Consider the following 17216-nt stretch of genomic DNA (forward strand, 5'->3'; position numbering starts at 1 on the left):
GTCAACATAAAAGTCAAATTCCGGTCAACTCTTATAACTTAAGCATATAACCTTGGGACTAAATGTCCCAATTCATTCCAAAACTTCCCCGAAACTAAACCAATCACCCGGCAAGTTACATAACCACAAATACATATATCTAAGGCATCAAACATGGGAAAAAGAACTAAAATACTCAAAACGACCTATCGGTCATTATATATATAACTTTACAACTTTTTGAATACCCGTGTGTCCAACTTAGAGCCTGAACGTGGATGTAATACATATTTTATCTTCTGGGGCATTACAAAATTTTATCCTGGGTATTTATGCCAAGTTAATAAATGTAAAATATATATTTTGCATTTACATATGCATTTTTGTTTTGTTAATGATTGGTAATTATTTAGACGAGTGTAGGTAAGTTTTTACAAATCAACACTATGCGGGCTTTCAACCTTGCTTTTCTCTCGCTGAGATTTTGATCACTGCCATTTTCTTCTTTTTGTTTTTTCGAGTAAGAGATTGATTAAAGAAAATAAATTGGCACTGATCACTGCCATTTCCACTCTTCCAGAGCTTTTTCTCACCTTTTTCCTCTCCACTAATAACACTAATGGCGGAATCCGATGAAACACCGTCACCGGCGACGACACCATCCACCGCTCCAATATACATTCACCCACGCAGGGAGCCATTTGAACACGGCCTATTACCGATCCCGAAGCTAATCTTCACCGACGGAACACAAACCCTAGGTCCAATTAAGGACAAGCTATTATCCTCCCTTTCCTCCTCCGAGTCAAGTACTACGCACCAACGCGTTAACACGGAATCCATTGCTGAGTCCCTTCAGATCTCGCCCGAACACGCTCGCCTCGTCCTTGAAACCATTGCTTGCGTTCTTCACTCCGATTCGGACCCTCTCGTTACCGCTAAGCCCTCCGAGGTCGGCTCTGTTGGTGTTAATGTGTTTGATTTGGTTGTATTTTTGTACATTCAGAGTTACAAAAGGTTGCTTCCTAAAGGACATAAGGATTCAGCTGCTGTAGCTGATGTTTGGCCTTCTACTTCGGCTTTCGACGGGTTCTTGTCTGCATTGTCGCCGTTGCAGGTCAGGACATTGTTCAAAACTCGGCATTTTTGTGATGTGTAGTTTCTAAATTAGAGTTTAAGTTATATAAACATAAAGAATTGTTTACATTATCATGTCACCAAAGGGTAAGCCTTCTTAAATGTGGGATTTATACTCCTGAAAACAAGACTAATTACCTGGTAAAATAGGTAAAAGGTGGCTTGATGGTGTAAAAATTCCTTACATTGTGGTATATATAACTTAAAACTCTTCTAATTATCATTGATTTGATTTGTCTGGTGATGGTGTAAAAATTCCTTGCATTGTGGTATATATAACTTAAAGCTCTTCTAATTATCATTGATTTGATTTGTTTAGTGAGTTTTCTTTGCATTTTTGGTTATTTATTGGAAGCTTTTAGTTGTAGTTATGGTTTTTGTAATAGGATTTAGATAATATGAAGAAGTTGTAAGATGAAATGTTTACCATGTTGAAAAGAACTTGAGAACTAATAAAGTTTTGTACTTGGTGTCAAAACTTTATACTAAGTAGAATAATATATATCTAGTAGAAAAGTTTTAAAATACTAGTTTATACTAAGCTGTAGGCGGAAAGAGTAGTGGTGGATGTTGTGGCCCTATGCAGATCTACGATTTGAACTTTATGGGTTCGGGATTCTAGGATAGACCTCAGTGCTAATAACGGGGTTCATAATTAAATATTTGTACATATTAGTGGATTTCTTAACACATATTTCGGATCTAGGCCAAAGCTTTTGGGTTTGACCGAACCCATAGCTAACACCGTGGATCCTCCCTGGTCCTATGCATGGAATTTCATAAAATTGTAGATAGGCCTATGGTTGTGCAAGTTTGCTTTCTTTTGATTCTTGGCTCTTGATGAAGGATGCTTCCCCGGGAAAGCTATAACATGAGTTTTCTATTCTGTTTTTTGTTTGGTAACTGGGAAGCTTAACAATTGCTGACTTACATTTGTAAAATGTTAAAGTTCATTCCAGGGAACTTCAAATATTTATGTAGTAGTTTTTAAGTCATAGGTTCCAAGCTTTGCTATAGCTTTTTCCTGAAGGGTAACAACAATTTGTTACAGTTGTTTCATAAGCCACTAACTTCATTTCAGCTATGCGTAATTCTCGATGAAGTACAGCTTAGGCTTGAGGCTTAGAGTGTTAAAGTGGTTAAGTTTCTTATTTCTCCTAAGAGGCATGGTCTAAAGACTATACGTGAACTTGGAAGAAGCGAGATCTATTCAACTGAACTATTTCCAGTATTTTGCCTGTCATTGAGTCGTTTACAATTTATAGCAGAAATTGTTCCTTCATATTCTCGTTTTTCTGACTATGTTAAATGACTCCCCTTCTTGATCTTAACGAGTCTGTTTTCTTTATTTGCGCTATTCATTTAAATAGTGTGGCATGTACCATGAAACACACGTTGAACTGCTGTGTAATAATAACCAGAAGATTTGTTTCTATCATTGCAGCTTGTACGTAGCAATAGTCGACGAAATATGCCATCACAATCTGATGAAGAGGCTCATCAGTTATCCTATTTACAAAAGCACCTGGGAAACATTCTGTCTCTTTTGTCAGAGGCAGTAGAAGGAGAGGGCGACGAAACACTGGTTTGTGAATTTCATACTTCATGTTTATAACACCCCTCTTGTTATTCAACATACATGGTTTAGCTGATATCCTATGATTTCAACATGCAATGCTAAAAATAAAAATAAAGAATTCTAAGGGAGTTGACGCGGTATGGCCTTGGATTCTATGCGGTTTTAAGTTGTCTTGCAAGATGGGGTGTGAATGTTTGAGAGAGAAACAATGCGAATACAAAAGAGTTGGGAGGAACATAAATTTTTATGGTTAACTGCTACAACTAGAAAGAAACTGAGGTGCAGGTGGGGAGGTTTGTATGCCTGGCAATACTAATGGAAAAATCCACTGGTGAATGATGTATAACATCGGGCGTTGTTTTCCCCCCTGCATCTACATGCTTGCCACTTGTATCGATGTAGAACAGCTTCCTTTCAAGTTTTTGCTTTGCCTTTCTTAGACCCACTTGATTAACAGGTTAAAGTTTTTGCTTTACCTCTCTTAGACCACTTGGTTAGCAGGTTCAGGTTTGATTTGTTGAATTACTTTTGTCCTGGTCTTTATAAATCATGCTTATGCAGTAAGACATTAACTATGCATCCAATCGATGAAAAAGATGTAATTATATTTGCGTTCATGTTACAGAGTCAACAGATATATTAACTTTTTTAGTATCATGTAAAGTTCACTTTTCTTTCCTATGAGGTATCTTGGAAGGTTTGGATTGTCAAATGGGTTGGTTGGGCTCGAAGCTCGACAAGTCTGTCCATTAAGATCAGGATTCAGCCTTAGGTGAGTGTGAACTTAGCCAAGCGTGAGAATAAAGTTCAAGCAAGTGTGGGCCAGGACAAGTTCAACGCCCACTTCAACTTGTTCACTAAATAGTATGATTACTTCTAGTTTGCTTATGTGAATGTTATATGACAATTTGACTGGATAAAGAATTTAAGAAAGAAGGAAACTTTTGACAGATAAGCTAAATGTGTATAAGATGCCCAAAGTACCCTTACCTTCTTGTGATCCGAAAGATGCTATGTCATTCCTATAAGAGTATTTTATTATATAAGAGTATGTTATTAAGGTAAAATGAGAATACCACAAGTAAATAGGTTCATTAGAAAAAGGTGTCAATCTTTTTGGAACATGCTAAAGAGGAAAGAGTGTCACATAAAATCGAATCATGTGAGTAGTTCTTTGTTTAATACTTCAATAAATAGTTAGTACTCTCTTTATCCTGTATATAGAATTTAATATCATGTAGCCCCTTCTGGTAGTTCTAAAATTATTTCTACATTCTCTAGCCTAGGTTTATATGCTGTATTATCTATGTCTAGGCTCAGGTTGACCATAGAGTTTCATTGTTTAGAAGTTTCTTTTGGCGTCAAGTACAGTTTACAAGGTTAGTTACAGTGGAGACGGATGGATTTACGTGGGAGGGATGCATGAGATTGTTTCTAGAAAGTAAGATAGTTTTTATTGTGAATATGTTCCGTTTTCAAATCATATTTACCAGTATCAAAGTGGGTTTTGTTTTCAAATAATATTTTCTGTTTCCAAATTCTATTTACCAATATCATGGCTAGTAATGGTGACTGGACGCTTTTTGTAGAAAATCATGTCCTTGTAAGTTTATATACGTGGGTACACTGCCTCGTACGTAGGATTTCCCCATCAAGTGACTAAACTTATTAACCAAATCAAAAAATTTACCAATAGCCTAGAATATATCATTCATGGGAATCATCGAACTGTAGAGGTCCATCACCATGTATGAGATATCCTACTCCTCTTTAAATATTCGGGCCTGATACTTATGTGATTTGAGGATTTGACATGAGATTAGCACAGTTAGCCTCGTCATAGCTGATGATACTGAACCCTGGCCTTGTTGGATAGTTGTAGATATCACTGAAATTCATAATCATCATCCCCAACATTTTTTTCTTTCCGTCTATGTTCAAGCTCACGTCTTCTCTGGGAACATGAACATGACATTTTACATTTTAGTGATGCTAGTCTCAAGAACAATCTAGATTAAGCAGCAGTGCTACATGAATTTTAAAACGTCCTCTATATCACAAAGGAGGCACGCCTGATCTTAGGTTATCGATCAAACAAGCTAATTGAGATAAGTGAAGACGATTGATCGACTTGTCGAAGAAAGAAAAAGAATGGAGATTATAGTTACTTGGTCACGCAGTTGAAATTTGTGTAGCCCCTGATGTAGAACCCTGAGAGAGCATGTGTGAATATCCCATCTCCAAATTGGCATTTGATGGAAATGATACTTCAAGTAACAAAATGTTATTTATTGGGTGCTGTTGGTAGAGTCTGTCGTTTTTCTTTGATGAGTAAAAGGAGAGTCTGTCCTTTAACTATGTGGAAGAAGGTATATGAACGGGGGAGTCTCGTGAGGTACATAGTGGAGTATTTTCTTTAGAATTTGGCAATTTCCAATGCACTTAATTCCCATGCATCAAATTTCACAGGTTGTGCAAGGATAATGGCCGTTAAATGGATTCTAACTGCAGATATGCCAGCCATATGCACTTTTTGTCAGTCTGGAACTGAGTGCACATGATGTTACCTGTCAGGCCTTCTTTTCCAACTTTTATGCCTCGTGATAGAATTCTTCCTGGCTGACGATTGGGGCCCTCTCTAATGAACTTGGGGTAGTTATGATGCCCTCTGTTATGCTGATTTCTACGATATTGTAGGATCTAAGAAAAACAAAATTCCCCTAGTAATTGCAATTTGTGAAACTCTCAGTGACAACTGATGCCAGGAAGTTTAGAAACTGAAACATCTATTGCTGAACCTATTGCCTAAATTTATGCCTGTTTGCAGCCATTTCTCTTACCTTTGTGTCATAGAGTACTGGGTAAAGATATGCTGTAAAGCTGACCAATTAGTGTAATTCCTTTAGGTTCTGTCCGCAGAGAAATTTGAGCATCTTGGTTTTCTATTCTATTTTGGTGAAAAGGGATCTGAGAGAATCCCATTGAGTCAGAATGCCCCATTTTTTGCCAATTCAGATCCAGACATGCCAGCTGTTCCTGTTCCTGCAGCTCAAGTACATGATTGGCTGCTACAAAATATAGCGTCTGCTCTGGAACGCATTACTGAGAGGGCTTCTGCCAAGGAAAATGGACCAACCAGTGCCATCGACCAGGATGTGCCAATGGCTGATGTCTCTGCAAGTTCAGTAAAGAGTTCATTGAGTCCTAGAGGCCCAAATTTCATTGAGGGAATCTCGAAAACATCATATGTACGTCAGCAGAATGATCTTAAAGGCTCTTCTGTGAAGGTAAATTTTAACTTACTTTATCTTATTGTTTTTATGCTAAAACGTAATTTTACCTATAAAAAAAAACTGAATTTATTTTATTGTTGTTAAAGATATAAGTTGCATGATTCAATATAAATTGATACTGCTTCTGTGAGACAAGTATTTTGTCGGTAGCACGGGAATCTTTCCTTAGTCTTTAATATTTCGATCTGGTCTCTAGAATTTTTAAAATAAAATCACCCCAGTGGTCTGATTCAAGGAAGCTTATTCTGAATGTGCTTCTTTTGCCACCATTTTAATGCATGTTCTTGGTTTTAAATTGAATCATAACTGTGCCTGAAGTATTTATAATTTGTTGGTGCTTTCTGTTCTAGAAGAGACAGGATTCTGTCTTGCCCATTTGTGAAGTTATATCAAGATATAATATCGTCAAAATGGAGCCACTTTCTTCTACAAATGTCAGGCATAAAATATCTGGAGTTGGTTTTATTGCAATCAGAATAGTAAAGATTCTATTGCAATCAGCTTTTGCACCATAATAATACTGAATTCGACCCGTTCTTGTGTTGATATCCAATCGCTCTCTTCTTGGTAGAGTTTCTGATAAAAGGTCCACAATTCCCTTATCGAAGTCCTGTTCCTCTGTGCATTACCTGTCATCAATGGGTATCCTTCCAGTATAATCCTCCTCCTTGAATTGGAAACACAGTAATGTGGAGCTTAGTTACAGTGCAGTTTGGCTAACATTCCGTATTTTTAAAAGAACATCAGACAATTGGGCTGGAACTTAAAGAATACAAACTTCAGACACAGCACACAGATAATAAGATGCTGCACGGATGCTCCAGAACACCATTTTTATTGAAGAATTTTAATTTCCAGTAATGTGCTGTAATCTGTGTATGTGCGCACTTGTCTTTATGTTCTGATGTTTGTTCTCATGATCAATGCAATCGTGAAGTTGGAAAACTAGAATTATCTATAAAGATTCTAATGTAGAAGAACTGTCTTTATATGTTTGTTACTTTGTTATATTAATTTAATATCTGAAGCTATTAATATTAATTGTGCACTTGTCCCAAAAAGGGCTAAATATTCTAAGTTAACAGCAAGGAGAATTCCTCTTACATGGCATCATGTATCTGAGAATCTGCTTGCTTAATAGTTAATTCATTGAAGTAGTTTTCTGTTGGCAACTTATTTTGGGGCCTCTTTGGTTTCGTGTCTAACTGATCAGCAATAGCTTCAACATATGTCTGGAATTCTGGCTGTTGTTTGATTTATTTTTTTGACAATTTTAAAGCATTATTACTCATGTGTCCTAGGGGCTAGTGTGTCAAGATACAAGTCCCCTGTCAGTTTGGCGATAGATCGTTCGAGGCTAGAAGAGAAATGTACTCTGAGAGTATGTGGAAAATGATAGGAAGAAGTTTTGGATAAGTTGTTGGTATAGGGCTTTACTAGGGTATTAAGTGAAAGGCAATAGATGCGACAGAGCGACGTGCACGGAGTACACGATGATACTAAGGAGTGGTCTTGGATGTGAAGCAAAGAGTGGATTGGAAAAGTAGAAAAATTGCATAAAACTGAGAATTCGGTACTGACACTAAAAGCTACAAAGCGAATAACATGTTAGGACAAGTTAGAAAAGAGGGAGCATGAAGCTTAGAAATTACTGTTAATATACAATAGAAGGAAATAGATAGTTACTTGAAGAAAATAGCAATCGGAAGTATAAATGTGTCTAAAGGCTAGGGCCTTCATCATTTTCCTTTACTTGTCAAAAAAAGGGGGGGCTAGGGCCTTGACCTCAAGAATTGTGGTGGTTGAATGAAGTAGTCAAATAGTTGTTAAAGAAAAAAAGAGTTATACAGGAAGTTACCTACAACAGAAGATGGATAAGTCTTTAAAGAGTTATCGAGTTAAGAGAGAAATTGAGGTATGTGATTAGCAAAGGGTGAGGTGCAGCTTTAGATGGTTTATACAAAAGTTGATGCGAAAAGGGAGAAAGAAATGCATAAGTTGATACAACAGGGGAGAGGATAAAGACTTTGGACCAAGTTCAGTATGTTAAAGATGACTGTCGACAAGGTTTGACAAGAGACAATGAGATTAAAGAGAAAATGAAGATGCTATAGCAATCAATTGCTCAACAGAAATCACAATGATAGCTTTATAGATCTTCGTACATTTGTGACAAAACCTTAGTTACATTTGTAGAGGTCTAATGAATTAAAGGATGACATGAAAATGGTTTAAAAACCTGTGATCCTGATAATTGTGAAGTGCTTGGAGAGATATGCATAGTTAAGATTATCCCAGCTATTTTAATGTTATATTAAGGAGTAGAAAGTAGCCAAACGAGTGGGGTATTCTTCATTTAGAATTGCGAGACATTCAAAATTGTGAAAACTATCTCTGATATTAACTTATGAATCATGATGGAATGTTATTGAAGATTGATGATCATAAATTTAGAGATTAGTGGAGGATCAATTTAGATTTATGCATCGTAGATCTACAACATAGGTTGTATTTCTGATAGGAAAGTTGATGAAAGAGGAAGAGGAAGAGGATCTCAATGATAGTAGTTGCGCTAAATAAAGCTTATAATAGAAAGCAAAGAAAAGCCCTTAGGTTGATGCTTGAGATGAAAGGAACTCATATCAAATATATATATGTCATGAAGGATATGTATGATGGAGCGATCACTAGTGTGAAAATGGCGAAGAGAGATATAGAGGAACTTTCGTGGATTTATACCAGGAATCTGGCTTGTGCCCCTATTTGTTTACCTTTGTTGTGGATGAGTGAACCAACTTGCCCTAGTTTTAAATGATTTAACTGTAGGTATATAAGATAAGGTTCCTTGGGCAGTCTGGTGCAATAAGCTCCCGTTATGCGCGGGGTCCGGGGAAGGGCCGGACCACAGAAGTATATAAGATAAGGTTCCTTGGTGCATGTTTTTTTTTGCGTATAATATTCTGTCAATTAAGAAACAAGTGAGGTAATCAATCAAAAAATGGTATTATGTAGAAGCACCCTTAAGAATTGGGGTTTTAAGATATGTAGTAGTAAGATAGAATATAGGTACCACAAGTTTTTCGTTCACGTGAAGGTAAAGTGATATTTGATGCGATTGTAATGCTTAAATGCAGACAATTCACATATTTAGGCCAGTCATTCAAGGGAAAAAGGCATGACAGAGAAAGATGTTTTATTTTAGATCAGAACACAATGGTTGAAATAGATGAGTGTGATGGAACTCATGGAAGTAATACGCAATTGAAAGATGCCTACCGAAGTAACAAAGTAAGTTTCATTGAGCAATTTTGAGACCAATAATATAGTGTGAGGGTGAATGTTGGGCTTTTGGGAAACTTGGGCTTTTGAGGCCCAACATATCAACAAGATAATCGTCTTAGACAAGTTGTACATGATTCAACAAGATTAAAAATGACTGCATCCGATAGAGGATGCAAATAGTAGAGATAGATGGCAAAAGAAAGGTCACGTGAGATAGTTTAGCCAAGGCTTACGGACATCCATATGCATTAGTTTCATTTGTGCGCGACACAATTATGAGTGAAGGTGCTAAAAAGAGATGAGGTAGATCTAAAATTACCTCGACAAAAATTGTTATGAAAGACCTGCTATCTCTTGGGATTAATGTGACTTAGTTAAGAACTTATTGTGGAAGCAAAGGATCCATATAGGCAATACCAACTTGCATTAAATCTCAGTTGTCGTTTCACTTGTATTAGGTCTAGTGCTTGCCAAGAGCTTTTTAGTTTTCTTAGAACCCAGTATATAAATGTGGTTTAGAAAACCTCTAGTTTAGAGAATCCCTTAAGAATGAAATGGACCCGTGTAGAGGGCTCATATAGCCAACCGCAATTAGTTTGGAATTGAGTCATGATTGATTGGTCAATTGAAAGCCAATCTCATAAAAAAAGAAAGCTATGTCTTTAGGATGGAAATGGTTGATCAGCTTGTATGTGCTTCTTTAGCTATGCGCTCAGACATTAATAAAAGGGCAGCCCAATGCATTAAGCTCCCGCTATGCGCGGGGTCCGGGGAAGGGCCGGACCACAAGGGTCTATCGTACGCAGCCTTACCCTGCATTTATGCAAGAGGCTGTTTCCACGGCTCGAACCCGGCTCAGACATTAACGTCTTTGGTAAATCCCAACTTAGTCTCAACTCCCAAAACCTTGTGAGGCTGTTACAGTTGTGGGCTAATGTTGTGGAGTAAAACATGAAATGACTTTGCATTGGTAAAATCTTTAGCCTTTCTTTTTGCCTTGGTTAAAATGAATGTCATATGTTCTTTAGGTAATGCTTTGGGCTTGTAATCCAACGACGACAATAATTACTCCCTCCGTTTTAATTTATTTGTCTTAGTTTGGCTTGGCACAAAATTTAATAGAGAGGAAGACTTTTGAAACTTGTGGTCTTAAGTATGCCATAATATTTGTGTGGCTATAAAACTTTTGAAACTTGTGGTCTTAAACAAGTCATAGCATTTGTGTGGCTATAAAAGTTTCCCATTAAGGAAATATAAAAATGTGCCATCTTTTTGAAACGGACTAATAAGGAAATACTGCTAATCTTTTTGAAACAGAGGGAGTATTTGTCAGTCCCAAACAAGTTGGGGACTTGTAATCCAATAAAAAATAATTCTGCAACATTCTATCAACTTCTCTTGTATGCTTTGTGCAGTCATCTAAATTAGTTTAAAAAGAGGGACTTTTACATGGATCTTGAAACTTTCTCCATTTCATTTTTCTTTTTTCTGCTCAGGTTGTCAATTGCCATGAATCAGTCATTTACATTTTAGCACCTCTGAAATATGCGACAGTATACGGATGCTCTGATGCAACCATTTTCCTGGGAGCTGTTGGCAAGGTAGGTTCCCTGAGAGTTCAGGAAGATTTGCGTGTTCCTTCTTAAGTTGGTATTCAGATTATCAATGTGCTTAAAATAACTATAGTTCTGCATTATGAACTACTTGTAAATTTTATCCGATATATGATGTATGTATATCATGCATTGTCCCCATTTATGGGAATACACTGGGTTTGTTGTTGTCGTTTTTGTTATATCATGCATTGTCATTTGTTTGTTTCCCACAATTATTCTATATACGTTTAAGCTGTAAAGTAGTATTCTGTTCTCCTGTGTAGAGCACATTCCAAGTTGCCAACGCTTGATGTTGTTGAAGGCTTTTATTCATGAAAAGCTAATTTTGTGAAGTATCTAGAAGTTTTAAACATTACTCCCTCCGGGCCACTTTAATTGATTTTTGGCTGTTTTCACACATATTAAGGAATTTACCTTTTAGCATTTAGTAACAATGAAATTGACGATATTAACCTTACTTTGTTCGTTGGAAATATAACAGATACTCCCAGGCTCTTTAGGCCAAGGGTAACTTTGGAAAAAAGAAGTTAATTCCTTCTTGATATCTTAAAAAATCAAATATTGTGAACCACAGAAAAAATACCAAAAAATCATTTAAAGTGGAGCGGTGGGAGTATTTATTTTATATTCTTGGCGATAAAGATGCAAAGGCTTCTATATTTGATTAATCAATTGTCTGAGCTGGAAATTGACTAATTTAGGACATTGACAAATAATTTGATTTTGAAGGGATGCGATGACAGGTAACATTGGGCTTACCTTGTCAGAAAATTTGGTTTCTCTAAGGTTTAATTCAATTGGAGCAGTTTGGTTTAAGAATTCATTTAGTCTGTGCTGGCTTCAGCAGGAATTGTGAAAAGCAATTGTGGATTTTAAACTTTGTGAGAGTTTGTTGTTACCTGGCACCCAGAGATTTTAGATTTGCATTCTTGTTCTCTTCTCACGTTCATGCTAGGCATGGAAAAGTCAGCTAGACATACATGCAATAAGATGAAAAAGAAAGAAATTCATGCTTTATCAAACTGATGTTTTCTACTTTGTTGCTTTCTGCTGCCACTTAGAAGTCTATGCATGTTTCAAATTAGCCGTGATTTTGAAATCTCAATATAAAAACTAAACAGTTACCTGAGGTGTTTAATTTTTGGGTCAAGGTGTAATAAATACCACATAAACTATAGTTTCCGCTTGTCTTATGAGTTAATTGATTTATGACTGCATATGGTTCACCATTATGTGTCCGATTCTCTAGATGAAATATGAGCATTTCCCTTTGTAACGTCTTTTACAGGCTGTAAGAGTTGAGCACTGTGAACGTGTGCACGTGATAGCAGCGGCTAAACGTATCTGTATCGTCAACTGTCGTGAATGTGTATTTTTCCTGGGAGTAAATCAAACACCACTTGTTGTTGGTGATAACCATAAATTGCAGGTGAATCTTAAGCTTCTACACTGCTGCTGAATAAATTTCATCTTATTCCATGGATCACCAATTCTCTCATTTTATTTTTAATGCTTATATGCCACTCACTCGGTGGCATCGAACTTCACTGCAAACTCAGAATGTATCCCAAGAGTCCATTTTGCATTTGCTTTTGCTATCATTGATCTTACACTAGCATTTGTTCTTATTTGTTTTTATGACAAGTGGAAAATGACTAAAATACTAGCAGTTCTTGGTCTTGGGTCAGTTTTCATATCTGGATCCCTGCAAGAAAAAGGAGTTTCAAATAGACACCATGGCAGATACCTTATGAACCATGCAGCTCTTTGTTTAGGTAATCTGAGGGTCCTATCTGGGTGCAAACTGCAAAATATAAGCACCTGATCAGGAACTGTTTCTGTCACGTGTCAGACAACATGGGACAAGCACAATCGGAAATGTGGCTGTCAGTTTAGCACAATTGAGAGGTTTGGAAACCTATTTGGTTTGTGGTAATTTTCTTGAAATAGTTGAATAGTGGAGATAAATTTAAGTTGATTTCATTAAATGATGGAGCAGAATGTGTGCCTAGTGGAATTGACTGTCTGTTCAATTTAGAAAATCGAGATACTAAACTTTGGCATGAGGTATATATGGATAGCCAGAGGTGAAAAATTCAACTTTAGGGATTCTAGGTGTACTTTACTTTATATTACCAGGTCCAACTACGTCCCGCTTAAACCATGAACTAGTTGCTAACAATAAGGAAGCTAAGAAGTGATATTTGCAAAAGTCAAATGATGGATAGTCTAACTCCAACCACGATAAGTGAACTTCGAGTCACCAACGGAGTAAAGTGGGAAAACGCCACTGTTTGGCTTCTGGGTTGGGTGCTTTGGGGATGGATTTGGGGGTGGGTGGGGAGGTTAGGGTTTACCATAACCCCCCCAAAAAGGCGATTGATGCTGCAATGACCTGTGATATTATCTTCCGTACCTTTTATACCCATCTACTAAGTCGTCTACTAAATAGACGGTGCATCTTAATAGGTTTTATCTCGCAGCAGTAGTTTTTATTGGGCACATTGCTGCTAAGAATTCTTTGACTTCATGGCTCTTTTGCTTAAAGATCCACGTTTTGCGACTAAGTTGATTGCACTTAAGGATGTGGCCTAATGGTCAAAGAAGTAGGAGGAGAACCACTAAGTTCGAGATCCATATCCCAGGGAAGCAGAAAATGCTAGCAAAAAAGCCCATTTTGTGTGACGACTGATTTGGTCTGTTGGGATCGTTACCTTATTTCTCTTTCCCGTTATGCTCTTATTACTTGATAATCCTATTTTACCATTTACCCTGTTTTTTCATTTAACTCCACCCTATACCCTATTTTATCTTTATCATACTATAAGTTCTTCATTCTCATCTACTTTAGACATCTCTACCGCATATTTCACATTCATTTGCTACTCTTATAACCAATTAGAAACCACAAGTATTTCTCTTTCTTACTTGTGCAATCAGACATCTCTACCACATATTTCAGGTTCATTTGCTACTCTTATAGCCAATTAGAAACCACAAGTATTTCTCTTTCTTAGTTCGTATGCAATTATTATGTACTAGTTCATGATTTCTCTTTTTTTTTTTTAAAAAAAACTTGGTGCAATCATTATTTGTCATAATTTTTGTTTGTCGTTGTTTGCTTTAGTAGTATATGTTAAAAAACAGTAGCCAAGAAGGAAGTATATGGCTATTAGACATGAATTGCGATCAGACGTCTAATTCCTTGCAACTCTCAATCATAAGCATATTATCAGGAACACCAATATTTTAACCTTATCAAAAAAATTATCAGTAACACCAATATTTTTATGATTAATTTAGCGGTATTACCAGCGAAAACAACTACTAGTATATTTTACAACAAGGGTTTGTTAGTAAATTATCAATTATTATACAATACCATACAATGAAATCAAACAATAGAAATGTTACTTAACCACAAGAAAAGATACAATCTATTTGAATTTGTATCCACAAAATAATACAATACAATATAATACATTATAGAACTATAAATTATGAAGTGATGGATAACAACCATCCAAACAAGCTGTAGATGATTTCTTCTCATCTGTCTAAAGCCTTAGTGGGCGGATTTATCCGGTACCTGTGCTGGTGGGAGGTAGCAGGTACTCCGGGAATAATCGAGGTGCGTGCAAGCTGATTCAGACACCACCGTCATAAAAAAAATATTTTCCTAAGCTGACTGGGGCTTGGTTAATGCATTTCTTTCTATTTTTATTATCAGATGTAAGAGTTGACAGTAGAGTGTTCTGTGTTTTCTCATTATATGCATCTCCATTCTATTTATTGTGACAGTATGCTCCTAGCTTCAGAGTTAACAGTTCCGCGGAATTTTAGATTCTGAGCGCCGTTCATGTTTCATGGTTTTATCAGGTGGCTCCATACAATACTTTTTACTCCCAGCTGGAGGAGCACCTGAATGTAGTTGGTATTGATCCAGCCATCAACAAATGGGATGAACCTGTGGCTCTTGGCGTTGTTGATCCACATGATTCGCTTTCACATCCTGCAGGTGTTTCTGATGTTCAGACTGAGTCCGCCAGTCGCATAGACCCCGATCAGTTCACTAACTTTTTGGTATGTTTAAACAATCTGGATGACGAGTTCATATTTGAGTTTTATTTTTCAATTTACATAGTATTGCTTCCATTTTCAATCGTCCTGTATCCTTGTTAGTTTCCGAAACTGAAATCTGTATTCTGTCAAAGGAACGTTTGTTGAAAATCTCTTGCTTTATGATTATGATTTGCATGCTAATAAGAACACATCTCCATGTCCACAGATTCCACACTGGTTTGAAGGTGAACAATCTGGGTCAACAAAAAACAATCCATTCCCTTTACCTGATGCTTACATGGCATCGCAGCAGAGAAGGGTAAGTTGAAAAACTTTTACTTTTTTGTAATTATTTTGTATAACATTTGTTTACCCCATTGCCATTTGTTGTTCTTATGCCTTCAGTAGTACAGTCCATTCCATGTTCTAAAGGTTTTCGTGAGTTGTCAAACTTTTGCTTAATCGTCATTCATACTTGATGTTTCAGCAAAAAAACTTGGAGGAGATTAAGCAGAGCTTGCGGGAAGCTGAGCTTGAAGAGAGCCGGAAAAAGGAATTAACAACAGCTCTCCATCAGTGCTTTAAAGACTGGTTATATGGTAATTGTGATGGTTTAAACATTTCTGTGTAATGGAAACTAGTTTGCTCCTTCTCTCTCACCCATTCTCCCATAATTTGTCAGCTTCAGGAAATATACGGCAATTGTACTGTCTTCAAAATGATTAGACTTCTACAGAGGTCATGCAGCAGTATTGCAAAGACAGTAGCAGAAACACATGACTTTCCCTGTAGATTTCAGTTTCGCCACAGCAAGTTCCTCTTTTGCCATTTCTTTTGGTGCTTGAGGCAGCTGAGAGTTTTAATGCTATTGCCTGTGCACGCATGAACAAGTTCAAACTTTTGTACTGTTGTGCAGATTTAAGTTAGAATGGCTTTTTGTACTGTATTTCATTAAAGCAGAATGCATTCTCCTGTACTAATATGGTAGCTTGTATTTTTTACATTAGGTTCTCCATTTCGCCTGACTTACTAGGTTCTGAAATATAGCACTCTGTTTTAGCATTTGTTTGCTTTGGCTTGTTGGGTTCCTGTATACAAATAAGAGATGCAGAAGGGAGGCCAGTATTTTGTAGAACTGGTCACATAAACCCTGAAAAGAATCAATTTTGTATTCTAAATGCATTTCTGATAACCTGCATTTGTCTGCTCCTGCCCCCCCAAGCGCCCGACCCCCAACAACATTTACTTTTGGGTTCTGCCAGTGATATGCTTGGACTTGCTTATACAGGTAACAGGATGCATACTTTGACTTGGTAACTATAGCATTGAAGGTGCTGTTGTCCAGTCCATCTCTTGTGATCTTGCTAATTGCGGTTTCTTTCCATCTGCCTACCGTTAGTCCTAGGAGTTATCTGATACATGTGTTGGTGAGAGTTGGCTAGCACCTGGTGAAATAGTCGAGGTGCGTGCAAGTTATCCCGTATATCAGCGCCACAAAAATGATCTTGCTATCCATTGTTTTGCTTTTGTTTATCATCTATGTTGAAACATTTGTTTGTATATACGTTTGGATGAGATGAACAATTCAGTTTATTGGAAAAGAGAGAATTGAAATATATAATTTTAACATGGAAAAAGATTAATGGATGAGATGAACAAGTCCGTTCATTGGAAAAGAGACGATTGAGATATATGATTTTAACATGAAAAAAGCGTTTATACCACACTAAACTAATGAATGCAAGACAAGTGTTTTTCACACCCGTATTTTCCACTTAAGGATGATTAGGTGATGTATTTTCACTTTAATTTTTTTGCTCCTAGGGTTAAATTGCTAGATTTGTTGAAACACTGTGGTGTGGTGTGGTGTGGTTAACTATTTACCTTTTTGACAAGATTCTTCTTCAAAGTTAAACTAGTGAGATATCATTGTGTGCGGATAAGCATTTTTATTAATACATGTTTGTTACCAAGTATCTCGTCAACGGTCAATCAATAAACTTACTACGCTTCAAAATTAGACATGAAACTTCAAGGTTGAACAAAGTGGAAAAGTGAAATTGACTCTGCTATAGATGTTTTTTCTTACTTGAAGAATTGTTATTGCTTGTCAGGTGTTGAGGGCAGTTTCGATATTTTAAAAGCCCACCATATCTCGATGTTTAAATTGATTTAAATTATGGCTGTCCAATGGGACGGGACGGGACGAGACAAAATTAACGGGACGGGACGATATTTAGCCGGGACGGTGGCGGGACGGGACAAAAC

The 17216-nt window shown here is 36.9% G+C and overlaps 1 protein-coding gene across 1 annotated transcript; it reads left to right on the forward strand.

Annotated features, from left to right (window-relative positions):
* Positions 1 to 337: 337 nt before the first annotated feature.
* On the forward strand, positions 338 to 16140 carry LOC104119802 (uncharacterized). The gene is made up of 9 exons (XM_009631392.4): positions 338 to 1096; positions 2561 to 2701; positions 5602 to 5982; positions 10767 to 10871; positions 12175 to 12315; positions 14766 to 14969; positions 15175 to 15267; positions 15436 to 15547; positions 15631 to 16140. Exons 1-9 carry the CDS (start codon positions 599 to 601, stop codon positions 15672 to 15674), a joined length of 1719 nt encoding a protein of 572 aa, XP_009629687.1. The 5' UTR covers positions 338 to 598; the 3' UTR covers positions 15675 to 16140.
* Positions 16141 to 17216: the final 1076 nt, after the last annotated feature.

This window comes from Nicotiana tomentosiformis, chromosome 3, assembly GCF_000390325.3.
Source record: "Nicotiana tomentosiformis chromosome 3, ASM39032v3, whole genome shotgun sequence".
Lineage (NCBI taxonomy): Eukaryota > Viridiplantae > Streptophyta > Magnoliopsida > Solanales > Solanaceae > Nicotiana > Nicotiana tomentosiformis.